The following is an 18,920-nucleotide window of genomic DNA, read 5'->3' as shown; positions in this document are numbered from 1 at the left end:
ACAGCAGGGGCTAGAGCTTGTGCCCTCCCTCCTTGCAGGCTCTTGGGGAGCAGGTGGGGATGGCGGCCTGGGCCCTACATAATCCTGCTCTGCTCTTCCCAGAGGGAAGGCTCCTGCATAGCTGAGGATGATGCTGTGGACATCGAGCATGAGAACAGCAATCGCTTTGAAGAGTATGAGTGGTGTGGGCAGAAGCGGATACGGGCCACCACTCTCCTGGAAGGTGGCTTCCGAGGTACAAGCAGCCAACATACAGGCAGTAGCAGTCTGGTGGTCAGGGCTGGTGGCTGGTCATCCTTGTTAGCACGTGGGAACTGCTGCTGGTTGGGCTCCTTTGTGACTGTGCTGCCTGCCTGTGAGGTGCATATTAAATGGATGTGTTTGGGTGGGGAAATGGAATTGTGAAGCTGCAAGCTAGGAGTGACGAGGGGGCTCTCAGCCTCGGGTGATGCATTGAAGGTGACAGCCAAGCCGCGTTAGCACCTGCATAAAATATTAAAGGGACGGTTATGCATTTATCACTCCATCCCTCTTAAGGCTGATAAATGAGAATCCAGCAACCTGCTGTACACCTCTAGCGCTGGAGGCCCTGAGGGCTTCCAGGCAAACACATTGGATTTTCCTCCTCCTCCTCAACCCTATGTCAGTGAAATCAGTTGCAGAGGAGAGAGTGAGTTATGGCAAAATTTGACCTCCCATGAGCTTCATTGGTGAATCTAATTTTAACTCTGATCCCATCCCTTCTCCCTGGACACCCTCTGCCCTGGAGCAAGAGGGACCTTGGCCCAGCTGCTCCCTGCTTCCCTTGGGCTCTCCTCAGTTGCAGCAGAGGATTTTGCAGGCCCCTATCCATTTCCAGTGCCCTCACAGCTTCTTCGAGGGACATAGCTTGGCCCCTCTACCATGTCTGGTAGCAGAATTGGTTGGGTGCCCAAGTTCAGTGTCCTTTTGTCAAAGTCCCCTGCCATGGGCAGGGGGAAAGGGGAGCTGTCTGCATCCTGGCCTCTAGCTCTTCTCGCCTTTGTGTGAAAGCACAGCTGGCACCGCAGCTTGTGGTCATTAAGGGAGCCAGTCTGCTTCCCGTCTGTCTCCTGTTCGTAGGCAGCACCCTTGGGAGTACCACTGTGTATGGTCCCTGGGGATCTCCCAGCATCTGGGAAGAAGGTCTTGCCTCTTTGGGGCCGTGCTGCCTGGGCTCACGTTGAGGAGTGGGCTCCACAGTGCTATGCGGTGCAGACTGGCCACGTGAAGGGGCTGAGAGCCCAGATGGGCCATTATGCCTTTGGGCTGCTCTCACATTATCCACATGTCTGAAGACAAGCCAAAACGTAAATCAAGAGGGTTAAGCCAAATTGTTTCCTTGAGCCTGAGCTGCACAGTGTCAGTTGCCTCTACACTCTGGTCCTATGCAGGATCTGTAGCATAATGGGACCCCGGCAGAATGAACAGCAGAGCCCATGAGCCCAGGAATTGGGCACACAGGTGTATCTGTTGGGATGCTGCTCTGGATTAGGTCTGTTCGAAGCTACAACTGTTCACATCTTTCATTGCTGTGGTGACGTTTTAGTCACATCTCTTACCACAGAACTGGACCTGATGTCTTCTCGGGACCAGGCAGGACTTGAGGGGTTGAAGGTGCACAGGCCCTGCAGATTTGGCAGTCTTTCTCCCCGCACTGGGATGTACTTGCGGAGCTGTATGAGGGGCTTTCAAGGCCTGGACGGGTATCAGTTTTCCCTGAGTGTTTACACTTCGAGGTTGTTTCTTTCATGAATTCCCAAGGAGAGTTCAAAGGGGCCTTTTCTTTGAGTGATCTGGAGAGCGAGAATGAGAGTGAGACTTGAAGAGGGAACGGGCCGGAGGTGCCTTTATCTGCAGAGAATTGCTCCAGCTTTCCTGATAGAAGTTGCTGCCGCCTCTTAAACAGCTTAGTACAGTCAAAAGACAGGCTGGCTTGAAAGGCTGTTTTACAGCAAGATCAGCAGGGGCCACGAAGCAGAGAACGAAGCATGGTGGAGCGGAGGAGGCTGAGCCTCCTCAGTGAGGGGGAGCTATCAAAGGGAGGCCTGGCTGATCCCCACTGCTCTGCCCCTGAAACCCTGTTTGCAAAAGCTGGCCATCTGTCAGCCTACCCTCCCTGGCCAAGTCCAGTGGGCCCAACTCTTGGGGGGTTAGGTGTGGCCCCGCCAGGCAGGCTGGTGTCAGTGCAGTGCATTGATCACCCGCCGGGCGGGCCAGGCCGCAAGCCGGGCAGCCTGTGCTTAATGTGATTGAAAGGCAGTTAAAATGGCGGTGACCTTTTCAGGAGGAATTAGATTGCCTGCCAAGACCGGTTAGAGGGAGTGATAACGCCAGCTGAAGAAGCTGCCCAGCCAACTTCAGAGAGAGGGAGGCAGAGGCAGGATGCGAAGGCGAGTAGCGAGGCCCATTTAAGCTGAACTGCGCATGCTGACAGAACAGAGATTGCTGTCCTTGTTAGATATGAAAGAATTGAAGAATTGCAGATAAGTTGCTCTATCTGATCATTCCTTGTCCCTCCTCCCAGTGCAGGACCCCTTCATCATCCTCAGGAAAGCTTCAGGTCAGATTGGCTACCTTGAACATGACCTGCTGTGGCAAGCAGTAGATAAGCAAGTTGGTGGAGAAACTTAGCTGGGAGCCGCAGGCCTTCGGGTTGGAGACCTGTGGTTACTGAGAGGGAGGCCCAGATATTGGGCCTACGGGTGCTTGGAATTGGTATTTCAGGACCAAGTGAAAGACCAGACAAAAGAGGAAAGCATCAAGATGGGTCCAGCTAAAAACTTTCTAAAAGACCCAAGGAAATAGGTAAAGATTTTATGAATTTGGAAGAAGCTTTTGTTACCAAGGAAAGCTGTCCTTCACAGTTTTAGTAGAAATCCTCAGGCTTAGTGCCTAAACTGCTGATTGTCTTTTCAGAACCCAAGATTTTCTAAGCTCTAGTGCTGTTTGCTTAGAGGTTAGCACACAAAACCTAGTCCTTCACCTAAAAGAGATCAGCAGTATAGGAGAAAAAGATGCTCTTCTAGGGTACCCTGACAAACCTGGAAGGAGCAGAACAGGGTCCTTCTAGGCTAGAGAAGCATGCCATGGGGAACCTGCCCTTGAGCCAAACCTGCCTCTACCCATAAGCCAAGGACATAGATCATGTGATGAATGAGTCATGGCACGCCTTTCCTCTCACAGCCTCCCTCTAGCTACTCCTAGATCCTGGAGAAGAGACCTATGAGCCTTCCCCTCTTCTGGTTGCTGGTGAGAGTTCACCCAGCTGGATTTGGGAAACCCAGAGCTCTTCATATCTGGAAGGGACAGACTAGAGAAAGGACATGGGAATGACTGGTTTCAAATAAAGTGGCAGTGATATAGTGGCCACGAGAGTGGTGAGGTGGAGGGATTTCCCAGGAGGCTACACAGGAAGTATGTGATGTCTACAGCTCTTTCTTTGAGCCCTAGGTGAATTCATTGTTGGCAAGGTGAAGTGAAGAGGAGAATGCCTAAGACATTTGACTATGCAGGGCTTCTGCCCTATCAGGTCCCAGCCTAGGGACTGCATCTTTCTCGAGTTCCTGTCTTAGTTTATGGTGGTTCTAAAATACCCTAGAGTGAGAAATCATGGAGAGAAAAAGGCACTTTTGGTGCAGCTCTTGTATTGAGCTGTTTGTTGATGAAACTTCAGCACCACATTACAGGGCAAGTGGCTGAGAGGTAGTGTGAATCCCAGGGCTCAGGTGTGGGCCTCACCCTAGCTGGTGCTTCCTTTGGCATGTTGGTTCTCAAAAGATAAGAGCCTCAGTACTAAAATGTCCCCATGCAGCTCTGTGGCTTGGTCCTGTCAGTGACATGTTGGAACGGCACACCATTGGAGACAAGCTTGGGATGGAGAGGGCTTGGGTGCCTGCCTCCTCATGCCCCACTACCTTCAGTTATGACTGTCGCCTGTTGGGTGGGGTGAGAGATGGGGTGGCAAGGAGCAAGGTGCCTTCTGTCCCCTGTTGCAATGGCCTGGATTTAATCTCCTTCTGGAACACAATTGTTAAGCTGGAGCACAGGCAGAAGGAGCAAGTATCAATGGTTTTAAACGGCGTCTGTCTCTGTGCGTCTCTCCTGACGTGAGGCAGTGAAACGCGTTATCGAGGAGGCCCGGAAAGTGGCTAAGTGCGTTTGACACACGCCAACTCCCTGCCTCCACACTGGATAATTGCATTGTCAACTGTTCAGCGAGGTGGCAGGTGACACTGCAGGCCGATTGATTGTCCCGCATCGCAGCTCCCCAGACTGTCAGCTCCCCAATCGATGGCGTTTACACAAGACACCGTAACTGCATCTGTAACTAATTCCAGTGTAAAACTCCCCGGAAGCTGCTGCCCCTGCCCTCCCTGTTGGCGAGCACCAACCTCTGGAGGGCCCCAAGATTTTCCTTTCTTCATGGTCTCTGGTTTGGTTTGGGAGCAGGTGAGGAAATCAATAGCTCCTTGTGGTTTCAGGTTCCAGGACATTACTGCCCCCAGTAAACGGGCATCTCCAGTTTCTCAATCGATCATTTGAGCAATTGATTAAATTAATACTGATTCCCCACCCCCCTCCATGACCCAGGAAGAAATGAGTTTATGGGAGAAGGGTCATTTTCATAAAATTTAGACTTACATATCATTTCTGCACTTAACCCTCTCCCTCTCTATTGCCAAGTATTCACCAGGAGGGAAGAGATTTTTTGCGCTGCCCATCCGCTCAGGAGTGGGCAACTGCCCACTGTGTTGGGGATTGTTGACTGTCAGGCTTGGTTTACCTGTGAGTGGGGACCCAGTCCATTTTGCCACTTTCAGGTGGGACAGATCCATATAGCAGGGGGCCCTCTCCTTCCTTCCCTGAACAGCAGTGGCAGGGGTGGCAGCTTGCCTGTTCTTGGGGCTCCACAGAAGAGGAGCCAGAGACTTGGAAAGGCACTCTCTGTGCCATGTTGCCTCTGAGTACTGGCTTGGGATATTCCAGCAGCTGAGAACATAAAATGACTGTGGAGCCTTCCTCTAAATGGGGGGGGGGGGGGGCAAGCTGGCGGGGGCACTGTCTACATAAAACGGCTTTATGGCCGTTTCTTTTTATTATGATTCTGCCAGAAGTCAGCAAGTGACATTTCATTAAGAAAATAAAGTTTAATGTGCTGGGAAGGAGGTTGGAGCAGGCTGGGGCAGCACCAGAGTGAAATTGGCAGTAGCAGCCTGTTCTGAACACCTGTGGGGGTAGGGAGAGGTTCCCCACATCTGTCTTAGCTGGAGGATAGAGTCAGGGTCAGAGTAGACTGCCCACATCAGAGACAGAGAGGCTTTCCTTTGACAAACAAGATATGTCATGCTCTCTCCCCCCTTCCTCACTGCTCAGAGGAACAGAAGGTTGCTGCCCAGCTGGGAGCTAAGGTCTGTTAGGAAAGGTTGTGTACTAAGAGGCTGGGCCTTCCTTTAGGGGGCTCCCAGGACCTCACAGAGCAGTGTCGCCAGTGTTTAGCCGTTACCCTTGGGAGACATCATGTGGCACCTTCTTTGGCCCTGGCTAGCTCTGCTGGATGATACTTAGATCATAGCAGTGAGTCAGACGTGAGGCCCTTGAAGCTTGCTGGTGAGAAGCAGTGTCAATACATGCGAATAAATGTAATCTTGGGAGTTGCAGGGGAGTTTGGGTAGACACCAAGGAAGAGACATCTGTACATAAGGACCTGGGGGAAGTTGTACCCACGAGTTAAAGCACCTAGGTTAGTGATGGCGAACCTTTGAGAGCATTCAGTGATACAGACAGCTGCCGCAGCATGCATGCCATAGGTTCACCACCACTGAGCTAGGAGATGGGAACCAGATCTTGAATGTCTGTGTTCTCCACACGAAGCCAAAGCACAGACTTCATAAAGGTTCACAGAATGTCAGATGAGAAGTCCTTCCTTTAAGCACTATGAGTTATGGCAGAAGGCATGGTTGAGCAGAGTCAGACCTGCCTACTGGTAGGCATTGGTTTTGTAGACCAGCAGGGAAAAGATTCCAGACGGGGCAGGAGGTACAAAGGCAGGGGCATAAAGCACATAGGATTTGGGAGACCGTAATAGCTATGTTCGACTGAAGCATGAGTCCTGGTCTGGCTGGGCACTGTGGTGCACACACTGTAATCCCAGCACTCAGGAGGCTGAGGCAGGAAGATCACAGCTAGTTCCGGTGCCAACCTGATGCCAGCCTGAGCTACATAGAGAGACCACCTAAATAAAAAAAAGTCCTGGTCTAAGCAGGGTAGGTGGTGAGACTGCAGAGGAAGGACTTAGGCTTTATATGTTGAGACTTTTTCTAGCAGCTATGGCTGCCCTTGTTTTCTCTGCTTTGCCAAGGGAGCCATACTGGGCTCGGGTAGTGCCAGGGTTCTCTGATTTCTTTTCTGCCTACTAGCGAGGCAGGGCAGGGCAGGGCAGGACCAGCCTAAACAGGATGTGAGGCTGGCTGCTGAGCAGCATATACTTGGGAAAGGGGGGTTGGCAGGCTCGGGGGGTGCAGGCTGTAAGTGAACCTGATAGCTACATTCTGATTGATGGCGGAGTTTGTCTCCCAAACTGTCAGTGGGTTTATAGAGGTGCCACTCACCCACAAGGCGAGAATTGCTTGTCAGGACACCTGGCGTGAACAGGAGACTGAGCTGTAACTTGGTGTTTTCTCAGCTTAATGGCCCCACCACTGACCTGCCTGCTGCCTCAAATATGTCAGTGCTTCCAGGTTGAGGGCAAATGAGGATTGTCAGGGGTGGGTGGAGCCTAGGCAGTGCCCAGTCTCTTGCTCTGGTGCTGCTTACCTCTGGGATGGCTGGAATCTGAGATCAGAAACCTGAGGGGTAGAAGGGAAAAGGAAGATTGGGAAGATAGTGCTTTTCAGGGCTTGAAAGATTAAGAACATTCCAAATTGACTGAATAGCATGAATGGAGGAATCAATGTGTGTTGGGTACAGCAAGCAGTCCCAGTGTTCCAGTGACAGGGTTTCTGGAGTGAAGAGAGTATAGAGAAGTAGATGCTTGTAGATCATCGTGGATCTGGCTGAGGAGCTTGGGCTTAGCTGTGCATGCAGTGTGGAGCCACAGGAGATTTTGGAGCAGAGAAGAGAAGGGCCAGAACTGTATGGTAAGCAGGATGAAGAAGAGGCAAGAAGCTTTATGTCTCATTTAAACTGCTTCCCTAATGAGAGTACAAGGACCTAAGAGCAGAAAGAATGGACAAGAAAGCCAGGTGTGGTGGCACATGCCTGTAATACCAACACTCGAGAGGCTGAGGTAGGAGGATCACTGTGAGTTCGAGGCCAGCCTGAACCACACAGAGAGACCCTGTCTCAAAAAAAAGAATGGACAGGAAGGCTTTTCTGAGGTCATTGGGCAGAGCCCTGAGCTTTGCCCTTGTTTCTTTAAGGATTTCTTTGCTGATCCACTGGCCACAGAGTCCTTTGTTTTATTTTTTCCCTAGCAGGGGTGCCATGTTGGCTAGTGAGGTGGTCTGAGACCCACTGAGAGGAAGCAGAGGTGAGGGACAGCTCGGTGGTCACTGACCATGAGTCAGGAAGGGTGGTCCTGAGAGTCAGAGACCACCTGGCAGGTGAGAGGGCCTAGTATAGCCTCTGAAATCACCTCTCCCTGTTAGCCTGGGCTTTGCCAAATGCATCTTAGAGGCATCAGCCACCTGCTTGGCCCTTGGCCTGCCTCGGCCCAGCCTTCATGGTCTGCTTTTAGAGGCAGGTGTGCATGGCTATCCTCCCTCGTCTGTCCTTTCCTAATCCCTTTATAACTACACTTGTCCAGGAATCTGGGCTGCGTGAGGTAGAAATGAATAATTAATGTCAGGCGCTTCACACACCAAATATTTGAACAGCTGCCTGGTGTTTTTGCTGGCAAGGACCTGGCAGCCAAAATCAGGATGTTGGCTGGGGGTCCTGCTCCATGGCTCCGATTGGCCTTAGCCAGCCTGTCCTCCTCTTTGATGGACTTGGGAGGCTAGACAATAGGACATAGGGAGTGAGGGTCCTGTTGGGCTTATCTTTTACCTGAATCTTTCTGGCTTCTTTGAGCTCTTTCTGGACCTGAAAGACAAGTGGCTAGCAGGCCCGGGGTGGGGTGTCTCCTAGGGACCTGACAGTGTATAAAAGGGCCAGGTTATGAGCAGAGACCACCTGGAACAGCATCCAGTGGCTGAGAGGATGAGGTGTGCAGAGTGAAAGGACCAAAAGGTTAGAGCAGTGATGGCGGACTTTTTAGAGACGAGGGCCCAGAGTGTAACCCAAAACCCACTTATTTATCACAAAATGCCAACACTGCAATTAAACCTGAATCCTGAGGGTTTAGTTTAGAAAAAAAAATTTATACATTAACATCTTTTATCTTTAAAACAGAAAAAAAAAATACATGTGCCATAGGTTTGTCACCACCCATTTAGTCAGGAGCACAAAGTATCTGACTCAGTATATCCCAGGACAGGTTTTTGTCCAGCCTTACCTGTCCCTTGGCCTGGTCTTGTTCACCCCTGGCCCTCCTCATACCCTGCTTCCCACAGGCTCTGGCTTCGTCATGTGCAGTGGCAAAGAGAACCCGGACAGTGATGCGGACCTGGATGTGGATGGAGATGACACTCTGGAATATGGGAAGCCACAGTATCCTTGGGGCATTATGGGATAGGGTGGGCTGATAGGAATAAAAATGTGGCCAGTGCTTCACCCCAGAGGCAGAGGCTCGGCTTTGGCCAGCGGAGATCTTCCTGGGGTACTGCAAACTCAGATCCACTGTCCTTGACCACCGTGCCAGATACACAGAGGCTGACGTCATCCCCTGCACGGGCGAGGAGCCTGGTGAAGCCAAGGAGAGAGAAGCACTGCGGGGTGCAGTCCTAAAGCAAGTGTGGGCACAGGCTTCGGTGGGTGGGATGGGAGGATGGGAAACTGGGAGTCAGGTCTCAGCACAGTGCTCACCCTCAGGGCTGTCCTGCCTGCCTTTGGGCCTCACTCTGTTCTTCTTTTCCTCTAGTGGTGGCCCTCCCAGCACCCGAATCACACCTGAATTCTCCAAATGGGCCAGTGATGGTAAGTCCCAACCCAGGTTAGCTGTAATGCGGAGATCCCTGGATGGTGGTGACTGACTAAAGCCCAGGCCCTCCTCTGCCACCTATGTGGCCAGAGGCTGAGTTGCCCCTCTGTCCCCACAGAGATGCCATCCACCAGCAATGGTGAAAGCAGCAAGCAGGAGGCCATGCAGAAGACCTGTAAGAACAGCGACATTGAGAAGTGAGTGTGGCTGGCCAGGAGGGGGCTCTTTCTAGCAGGAAGGCTGGCTGCCAGGGCTTCTGGCCCTCCTGAGTGCTGCTCCGTCCTGCTGCCCTGGGCATGAAGCCGGGAGTGGAGCCCAGCTGGTGCTAAGCATGACTCTGTGAATTGATCGCTGAGCCACGGCCCCGGGAGCCTTGATGGAGGGAGGAGCAGTCCGCCTGCCCACCCGCCCGCTGCAGCGGCCTCCGTCCGGGGAATGTGATGTATGGCCACCCAGCCTAGCCGGCGCACTTGATTCATCTCTAGTTTCTGTTTCTTAATCGGAAGCTAAATTGGTTTCATTTTTCTTGTCCCGGGTGGCACTCACAGTGGGTTTTAGGCAGTTGCATCCAGTCTCATCATTTCTGGTAGGAATTTTTGGCCAGGGTTCTCCAGCGGGGGAAAGGGGATCCACTAACACTTTACCCAGAGATGGGTAGCCCCTGGCTTGGATCCTTAGGAGCCACAAGGATTTGATACTGGGGTATCTCACTACCTTTCCAGAAGCCCAAGCAAGGCCTGTTCTGGCCCCAGGAGGTGGCATTGTCCAGTCTATGCTGCCTGGAGCTACTGTCATTGGCCATTGTTTATCTCCCTGCATCTGCCCCCTCCCTCCAGCTGGAGGCTAGGTGGCCTGGGGTTAAAAGGCAGCCTCTTCATTCTAGGACCAGTGTTCCATCTTGCCTCCTGCCAGGAGAGTGGATTGCAGGCCAGCAGAGGGCTGGGTCGGTGGCCCAGGGTCACCTCCCATTTGTTTCCCTCCATTTTGTGTTGTCATAAATTCATTCCAGCCCGTTGTGGTTGATCAGTTTATCTCGGCCGGGGCCGCAAGTGCTGCTGGCATGATGTATGGGCCGAGGCGCAGGGCCCGGCTGCCCATGAATCACCGCAGCTGCTCTGTGTCAGCGCCGAAGTGGGCCGTACGGGTTCGGCACAACCAGCTTGGGGGGGGCAGGAATGACGTATGGATGTTTATTTAATAATTCTCTCCTACTCCAGCTGAGTGGGGCAGGCGGGGCCGTAAGGGGCGCCCACCCTCGTCTGGAGGGGCTGCTCATAAATCAGAAAGACAAGATCATTAATCAGGGATGGCGCCCAAGGGGGAGGTGGGGACCAGAGCCAGTGGCCATCCGTGAAGATACTACCTACTCAAGGCCATGGGGAGCCGACAGTTCTGTCCCACCTGTGTGAGCACAGGCTGTAGAAGGCTGGGTTCTCAGACAAGTTGGGGACCGGCTCACTGCTATGTAGAGATCTCCATCTCTGGAGGGACTCAGGGATAGCTTACAACCATACTGAGTCAGGGGCTGAAGGATTGGGCATTTCACCAGAGCAAAGATTAGAGACCAGGTATGTACTGAGCAAACCTAGGATAAGTGGGCTCGGGAGCTCTGTTGGCCCTCAACTGTGGCCATGGAGTTCTTGGAGGAGGCCTTAGTTCTCTCATCTTTGAAATTCCCATTGTGGTCCTTAGCATAGCTCCCAACAATCCAGACAGGAGTGGTACCTATAGCATTGGGCAAAATGTCAGGAAAGAAGACAATTGTGGGGTACTTATAAGGAAGGAAGGGGGATACAGGCTTCCTAGACAGAGCCAGAAGATTGAATGGAAGCTCCCAGGAATCAGCCAATACTAGAAGGAACTAGAGGCAGAGCCTTTCTTGAATCCCTAGAGAGGCAGGGTAGAGAGAATCTCGGACATATAGGGTAGTGGATCTAGAGCATCCCAGTACACAGCCATTAGGGAATCATATCCTGCACTGCTGCTAGCACCTAAAAGAAAAAGTTCAGAGATGAAGTTTGCTGTTGTATGCCGTTCACCACTACCTGCCCCACATGCCCCAAGACCACCTGCATCTAGTGATGACCAACCACCTGTAGGCATTCAAGCTATCTCAGCCAGTTGTCTTCCCCAAGCTGGCAGAACAACCCCCCCACCCCAATACTATCACACCATACGTCAGTGTGGTTCCACCTGCAGCCTCTGTGCCCACCTGGCTTTGCTTCCTGACAGAATGCATCTTTTGTTTTTGTTGTTTTGTTTTGTTTTGTTTTGTTTTGAGTCAGGGTCTATGTAGTTCAGGCTGGCCTTGAACTTACTGTGTAGCCCAGACTGGCTTCGAACTCTCAGCAATCCTCCTGCCTCAGCCTCCCAAGTGCTAGGATTGCAAGTGTATACCACCACGCCCAGCTGAATGCATCTTTTAAACCTTAGCAACTCTGTCTCTCTCCTCTTCCAATATCCTCAACAACTTCCCATTGCCCATGAGAGATAAACCTGAAGTGTCGGGTTTGTCCTGCTGGACAAGTCTTTCTCACTTGAGGGTCTTATGCCTACCTACAGGTGAGCCTTCCAGCCAGTTGGGGTTCATGGGCCTCTTGGCCTTTGTTTCTACTGTTTCTGGCCCTGGAGACCTAGCTCCTTATAACTACTGTGGAGGGATGGTTAATCACACAGCTAAGAGTTGATCATGGAATTAGTCTGCCTTGTTAGACTCCCATCTCCCCAAATGTGTGTGAACCTTGGACAGGCAGTGTAATTTTTCTGTGCTTTAGTTTCTTTACATATAAAGTGGGAGTATTAGAATCTTCTCATGGGGTTTTGTGAGGTGTAAATAAGATAATAATTACCAATCCCTCAGTACAATCCCTGGCATTTAGTAAGTGCTTAATAAATTTTAGCTATTTTATTTGTATTATTCTCATTATTCCCTAAGGCTCATCCCCAGTACCTTCATTTCTACCATTCCAGGAAGCATTTTTCTCCCTCTCTGAGCTCCCCAGGTCCTGTTAACTTGTTTTAGAAGAATGGAATGATCCTTGAGATTGTCTTAGGCATTTGCTTTTTAGCAGTGTGGCCAGATTTAGGAAACTTGTAGGGACCTTATGGCACAGGACTTAGATAACAAGCTGAGGACTGTGAGCACATAAGACAGGTCTAGGGAGAAGTAACGGAGTCCTTGAGAGAGGCTAGGCCTGCGGCACAGGGATCTAGATTATATGGGACCTGTCCAGTCCCCACGTCTCTCACCCTTCCCCCTGAGCATGAACTGGCTCTTCACTCGGCAGATGTTTACTTGTGCTCATATGCCTGAAGTAGGGCTATGTCCATAGTAAATATTGGGTAAGTGAGCAGTCTGGCTCCAGGGAACTCAGTCTGGCTGAGGAGAGAGAGACCCTTGCAGCTAAGTTAGACTGTGGGGTGGAGTTCAGTACAGGGTGGCCTTGGAGCCCCCAGTGCTGGTCAGGGTTGGAAAAGGTTTCTGAGAGGAACCTGGACCAAGGGGAGTTTGGTAGAGCTTTACGCAGGGAAACAAAAATGATCAGATTTGCTTTTTTAAATGTAAGTTGTTCTAGATGTTGGGGGAATGGGGCAGAGATGGGGAATGGCCGCAGAAAGGCTGTTTGTTCAGGTTACTGGAGTGATCCACAGAAGAAACCCTGAGCCCTAAACTAGTAGTGGTAATGTTGGGAAGAAGTGGAATTTGAGGGTCACTGAGAAGAAATAGTTAAGAATGATGCCTACTATGTGGTTAGAAATTCATGAGGTAGCAGTGGAGGAACAGAGTGAGGAGTTCAGTTGTGGAGTGTGAGGTCTGCCGTGGGACAGTGGGGAAGGAGTAGGTGGGGATGGATGTCTGACATGTGCTCCTGGAATCGAGGGAAGTATGAGCTTGAGGTTCAGATTGGGGGTGCCAGTGTGCTACCCAGCTGTGCATCCTCTTTACAGAATCACCGAGGATTCAACTGTGACCACATTTGAGGCTCTAAAGGCTCGAGTCAGGGAGCTTGAACGGCAGCTATCTCGGGGGGACCGTTACAAATGCCTCATCTGTATGGTGAGTGGGACGGAACCTGGGGCTGCTCTCAATCAGGCTTCACTGCCTCTGGGGGATTGGAGAGGGTCTCTGCACTGTGATCTGGGCTCTTCGGAGGGTGGGCCTGCCTTAGTGACCCGTTTTCTTCCCATCTCCTCTGTAGGACTCGTACTCAATGCCCCTAACGTCGATCCAGTGTTGGCACGTGCACTGCGAGGAGTGCTGGCTGCGGACCCTGGTGAGGTGGTGTGGGGGTCGGGGGGTGGCACAGTCCAGATGGCCGTGTCAGTGCTTGTGTCCGCTTGAAGGAGATACGGAGTGAGGGGCAAGGAAGAATGGGACCAAAGAACAGAGCCAGAGTATTTGCCGCCCCCCCCCGCCCCCCCCCAGCTCACTACACTCTCTCCCCGAGTCACAGGTCTGTTAAATTCTCCCTCCCCCCACCCCAGAAAGCTCACTGCACCACATGTATTGGTGAGACCCCGGGTCAGGGGGAGGCCGGTGGTGGGTAAGCAGGACCGAGGCCCCGCCCCTCCCCCTCCCATTACTAAGCTCCTTCTGCTCCTGCCCCTTCTTCGTTCTTCGTTCTTCGCTTGGGAGCAGCCATTAAAATGTCGCCCGGAGACAGCAATAAAAGGCCCGGACATGGGCTCTGTGTCCTGATCAAAGGCCGCGTGTAATCTTGTTAGGGCCGCGGCAGCCACAGCTGGACCCAGCCTTGTTCTCATTACCGGGGCTCCCGCTGTGGGGCTGGCCAGGCGGTTTGATCCTGGCGGCCCCAGCACAGGAGCATGCCTGCCTACTCAGAGGCAGCCCTTGCCTCCCCAGGCTGGCTGACAGCACCAGGAGCCCAGCACACACTAGTGCAGAGGCACAGCTGCAGGCCCCACTGTTGGACATGTCATGTTGTGCTGTGTTGCATTTAACCAGACCTCCTCCCTTCTCCCTGCAGGGAGCCAAGAAGCTCTGCCCTCAGTGTAACACGATCACAGCACCCGGAGACCTACGGAGGATCTACTTGTGAGCCAGCCACCCAGGCAGGCCTTGCCTTGAGCAGCCCTACCTGCCCCCACACTCTGTGTGACAGTGACCCTCTCTCCTTGTACATACTTGCACACAGATTCCCCATGTACATACATGCACATACACTCACACGTGCGTGTGCACGTGCACCTACACAGGACTCTGGAGCCAGAGTGGAGGCTGAGGCCAAGGCCCTGCCTACTGGCTCCCACCAAGCTTAGGGACCAGATGTGTTCCAGCCTCTGTTCCCAGGATGGGGCAGGGAGGTAGGGGCCGGGAGTGGCGGGGCATGACTCCGGAGATCCAGCTCCCAGACCGACAGACAGACAGACAGACATGCAAACACCAGACTGAAGCACATGTAATATAGACTGTGTATGTTTACAATGTTGTGTATAAATGGGACAACTCCTTCGTCCTCTGGCCCTCCCCTTCAGTTGTATGATTTTCTTCTTTTGTTAAGGAATCTGGAAGCAGTGCCTCCCTCGGGGCTGGCTGGGGGCTCGGCCCATCCACCTCTTGGAGTGCCTGCCTCTGCCTCTCCCTCTCCCGTGGCTTCCCTTCCCTCTCCCATGTGCTCAGTGTTCAGTGGTGTATATTTCTTCTCCCAGACGTGGGGCACGTGTCCCAAGGGACATGACCTTCTCTTTAGTCTTAGCTCATGGGGCTCTTTATGAGGAGTTGGATTGGGGCAGGAACTGGGACCTGAGCTAAAGCAGAGGCTGAGGTCTGGGCTGGCTGAGGCTGCTCCTGGATGCCCAGCCTTTTGCCAAGAACCATTCCTGAGAGTGCAGCTGCTGTTCCCAGGGGAAAGTTGTCTCCCTGCCCCTCCTGTGCGCCCCATGGTGTGATGCTGTGTCTGTATATTCTATACAAAGGTACTTGTCCTTTCCCTTTGTAAACTACATTTGACATGGATTAAACCAATGTAAACAGCTGCTGCCTGTGTATATATATTGGGGGAATGGGGGTTGATAGTAGGGGGAATGGACTGAGGCAGATAAGGGGTTAATTCTGGGGAACAGTGTGGAGGGAGGGACTTCACTGTAGGTGTGTGAAGCCACAGAGAGGTGGTCTGCTCAGGGACCCTAGAGCATTCTGGCTGGGATGGGGGTAGGGCCTAGGATATGGGCTCTTGGCTATTGATGGGTAGGGGCTCTAGGTTAATTCCTTATTGATGCAGAATCGTCAGCTCATTAATCATAGAAGAGGTCAGAGCTTGGGGGTACAGAGGGGATACAAGTTCTATCCCCCCACCTAAGGAGCAGCTGTAGGCTTGGGTGAAAACACAAGTTTCGGGTCTCCATTCCTTTCTGGTCCCCTGAAATGTGCCAGGGATCACAATGGATCACCATCAGCCTCCCAGGTTTTTTTTACAGTCGTCCTAATGCCAGCAGCCCAAGGTAGCTAGTGCCTCAGTCCTCCAATGGAAACAAACTCCTGCTATCCACAGTGGACCCCTAAGTTGGGGGCTGCAGCTGGGCCACTAGCACTAGAGATAGAGAGCTTTGCTGGTCATTTCACAGCTCCCCACTGCCAGTGAGGTACATCATCCAGTGGGCCAGGTGCTAAAGCTGCATACCTCAAAAATACATGAGATAATTAGATCCTGCTAAAACTGAAGGGTCCAGGATCCATGACTCCAAACTTCTGAGACACATTCTCAGCCACACCCACCCCAATCTTCCCACATCCCTATCTTTGACACACACCTCCAGGATGCCCATAATGGATACTACCAAAGCCAGTCTAGTTTGCCCCTGCCTGTGCACCCAGAGAGGCATGCAAGACCAACAGTTCATGGCTGGAGCCCAGCAGAGGCCCTGCACAGCCCCATGCCCAATTTGGTGGCACTCACTATCCTGCATGTGGCCTCCTCCGTCATAAAGTTCAGTGATGGCTAAGGGTCTGGGAAACAGGCAGGGGTGGAAGCATGGGAGGACATGAGAGCAGTGGAGATGAAGGGGCTCATAATGCTGTTTGTCAGGCTGAGACTTCTTAGGTCTCTACCATCTCCTCTCTGCCTTGGACTCAGTAGGACCTTGACGGCTGGTTATTCCCATCCTAGGGGCCATATGCACTCTAATAGGGCACATTAACCCAGAGTGAGGGCATTCTCCAGAAGTTCGGCCGGCCCTGCTGTGGGAATCCCCAGGCTTTCTCATGGCATAGGCAGCACTGCCACCTGTTGGCCGTGGCTAGGAATGCAGCCACAGTAGGAGGCATCCCAGAGGGCTGACGCACTGCAGATGGAGCTTGGCCCTGGGGACAGGAAATGGGTCACCTCTGAGAATATCAGGGGTTAGGTCCCACTCAGATTTCTAGCCATCTTCACTGCCTGCCACAGTTTCAAGCCACCCTGACTCCAAGCCTCTTGATCAGTTAAGTTCCAAATATTTATTAAATACCTACTGTGTGCCAGCACTGTACAACATTGACTTGCAGAATGATAGAGTTTATAAGCCACCTCTCCTGCCTGAAGAGTATCAAGGAGATGAAAGTGTTTGTTATTTCAACCAAAAATCCCCTTAATCTGGTTCTGGTCTTAAAGGTGCCAGGTTAACTCATTGTACCTCCCATTATAACACAGCTGCCTTCCTGCTCCCCAGTCCACCTGCCCCTCCTATACAGCTTGCAACTTTCCAGGACCCTGTGGACTCCTAGCTAAGTGTGATGGAGCTGGGCAGCCCCTGAACCCCTGCAGCCTCAGCTCCTCATCTGGCATCTACCTCAGGCTCCAGGGCCAGGAGGTCAGAGGAGCCTCCTCTGAGTGAATAAGCATGTGAAATCCACAGAGACAATGCTTACATAATGGAGGTTTGCCCTTCTGGAGCAGAGACCACAGTTCCTCCCCCTGGCCCCTGGAACCTCACCATAAAGCTGACCTTCCATTCAGGAAATGGAAACTCGAGCCACAGGTGTAAAGTTTCAGTTATGCAAGATGATTAAATTCCTGAGATCTGCTACACAACACTGCACTTATAGTGTGTGCTTGGATTTTTTTTTTTTTTTTTTTTTTTTAGTACTAGGGATGAAACTCAGAGCCTTTGCACTGAGCTACATCCCCACACCTTATTTGTTTTAAATTTTGAGAGAGTCTCCCTAAGCTGCTAAATTGCTCAAGCTGGGCACGAATTTGCAATCCTCTTGCCTCAGCCTCCCATAGTGCTGAGATTATAGGCATGCACCATGACACCCAGTTTAAACTTGGATTTTTCTTTTTCTTTTTCTTTGGTACCAGGGATCAAACTCAGGACCTTGCACTTGCCAGGCAGGTGGTGGAACCACTGAGCTAAATCCCCAGCCCCTACACTTGGATTTTTAAAACAGTAGATACCATCAAACTCAGGACCTTGCACTTGCCAGGCAGGTGGTGGAACCAGTGAGCTAAATCCCCAGCCCCTACACTTGGATTTTTAAAACAGTAGATACCATGAGTTCTTACCACATTGTTTTTTAAAAAATCAACTCAGATTTATCCTTAACCTTCTCCTAGCTTTGTTAATCTTTTATAGCCTGAAAACCACAGGAATCTGCAGCCTAACCGCTGTACTTTATCCAAATAATGCTGCCATAGAAACCCACACCCAGGCACTCCCGCCCCTAGGATCATAGGTAAGCAGACCACCAGCAGGCCCCCAGGACAGATGTAGATGAGGAAGCTGTGAGGCATTTATTTCTGGAGCAGGACCTCAGGACTGGACACAGCAGTGCATGAAGTCGACACAGAGGCTCGAGTAGTAAGTAGGGTAGTCACGGAGGTGACTGACATGTGCAGATGACACAAAGTCCACAGAACGCACCAGGACTGGGTGGGCCAGGCGTGCCTCCACCATGCGTTCCACGTCCCTGGCCCGGACTACCTCATCGGCCCTAGAGTAGAGATAGAGCTCAGGCCAGAGGGAGTCTGCATCCTGTAGCCTGTCATAGAAGTGGGTATGGAAGAGGGCAGTGAGTGGTACAAGCAGGATGTGGAACAGGACTGCCACCACAGCGAAGGCCACAAGAAGCAACAGGCGCAGCATGGCAGGTCGGTGCTCCAGGATGACTGATAGGGCCCGCAGGGCCCCTACTAGGTTGCTATCACCAGGACCACTGTCAAAGATGGCACCCACCACGTGCAGGTGGCCGAACCGCCCATGGGTCTGCAGGAGCTCGAGCACGTAGCGATACACCATGGCACCAGCGTTGCTGAACACGTGGAAAAGCAGGGGCTCCCTCTCAATCTCATAATCAAAGAGCAGCTCAAGCAGCTTCTGGGCCAACACACGAAGTGAAGGGATACCCAGGGACTCAGAGAAGAAGACCATGTGCCACGGGGCTGTGTATCGGATCACGATGCAACCCTGGGGAGAGGAGAGAGGACTAGTCAGTCCCCAGGGATGCTGTGGGGGAAGGGGGTAGAAGCTAAGTCACAGGGGCCCAACAAGCCCAACTTCCACAGTGCCCACAGAATCCAGCAATGCTTCAGGCCCTGCTTCAACCAGAGGCCAGCCCACTACTCACCAAGACAGGTGCCCTTCCAGAGTGGATACACTCAGGGCCTATTGTTGGGCTGACTGCTTCGTGCTGGCCACGCCCCCTCAGTCTAGAAGGTTTTTGAGGCCTGGACTGGGAACGTGTTTTGGAGACATCTGGACTGAGCAGAAGACTCTTCACGCTGGTTTGCCACACCTGCCCTCCACCCCAGACCTTGCACATGTGAGGCTCGGCTGCTTGGCTGCACCCTGTAGTCAAGTGACTCTCCCCTGCATTGTCACT

The 18,920-nt window shown here is 52.2% G+C and overlaps 2 protein-coding genes across 14 annotated transcripts in view; one reads left to right on the top strand and one right to left on the bottom strand.

Annotated features, from left to right (window-relative positions):
• Positions 1-15,097, top strand: part of Rnf220 (ring finger protein 220) — a 230,567-nt gene extending 215,470 nt beyond the window's left edge. For all 11 annotated transcript variants that reach the window (XM_021250730.2, XM_021250728.2, XM_087214767.1 and 8 more), the window contains 8 exons: positions 103-235; positions 8,574-8,670; positions 8,822-8,908; positions 9,041-9,096; positions 9,219-9,297; positions 13,049-13,157; positions 13,300-13,374; positions 14,089-15,097. In XM_021250730.2, coding sequence (XP_021106389.1) covers positions 103-235; positions 8,574-8,670; positions 8,822-8,908; positions 9,041-9,096; positions 9,219-9,297; positions 13,049-13,157; positions 13,300-13,374; positions 14,089-14,160 — 708 coding nt within the window. In that variant the 3' untranslated portion in view covers positions 14,161-15,097. The remainder of the gene's footprint in view (positions 1-102; positions 236-8,573; positions 8,671-8,821; positions 8,909-9,040; positions 9,097-9,218; positions 9,298-13,048; positions 13,158-13,299; positions 13,375-14,088) is intronic.
• Positions 15,098-17,809: 2,712 nt separating this feature from the next.
• Tmem53 (transmembrane protein 53) overlaps positions 17,810-18,920 on the bottom strand; it is a 32,949-nt gene continuing 31,838 nt past the window's right edge. For all 3 annotated transcript variants that reach the window (XM_004872889.4, XM_004872890.4, XM_013068537.3), the window contains one exon: positions 17,810-18,505. In XM_004872889.4, the coding sequence (XP_004872946.2) occupies positions 17,852-18,505 (654 nt within the window). In that variant the 3' untranslated portion in view covers positions 17,810-17,851. The remainder of the gene's footprint in view (positions 18,506-18,920) is intronic.

Source organism: Heterocephalus glaber, unplaced genomic scaffold (genome assembly GCF_053883595.1).
Source record: "Heterocephalus glaber isolate CG9 unplaced genomic scaffold, H.glaber_assembly_v1.0 deba00001451, whole genome shotgun sequence".
Classification (NCBI taxonomy): Eukaryota; Metazoa; Chordata; class Mammalia; order Rodentia; family Bathyergidae; genus Heterocephalus; species Heterocephalus glaber.
Note: the sequence above shows the minus strand (reverse complement) of the source record. Positions and strands in the feature narration are given on the sequence as shown.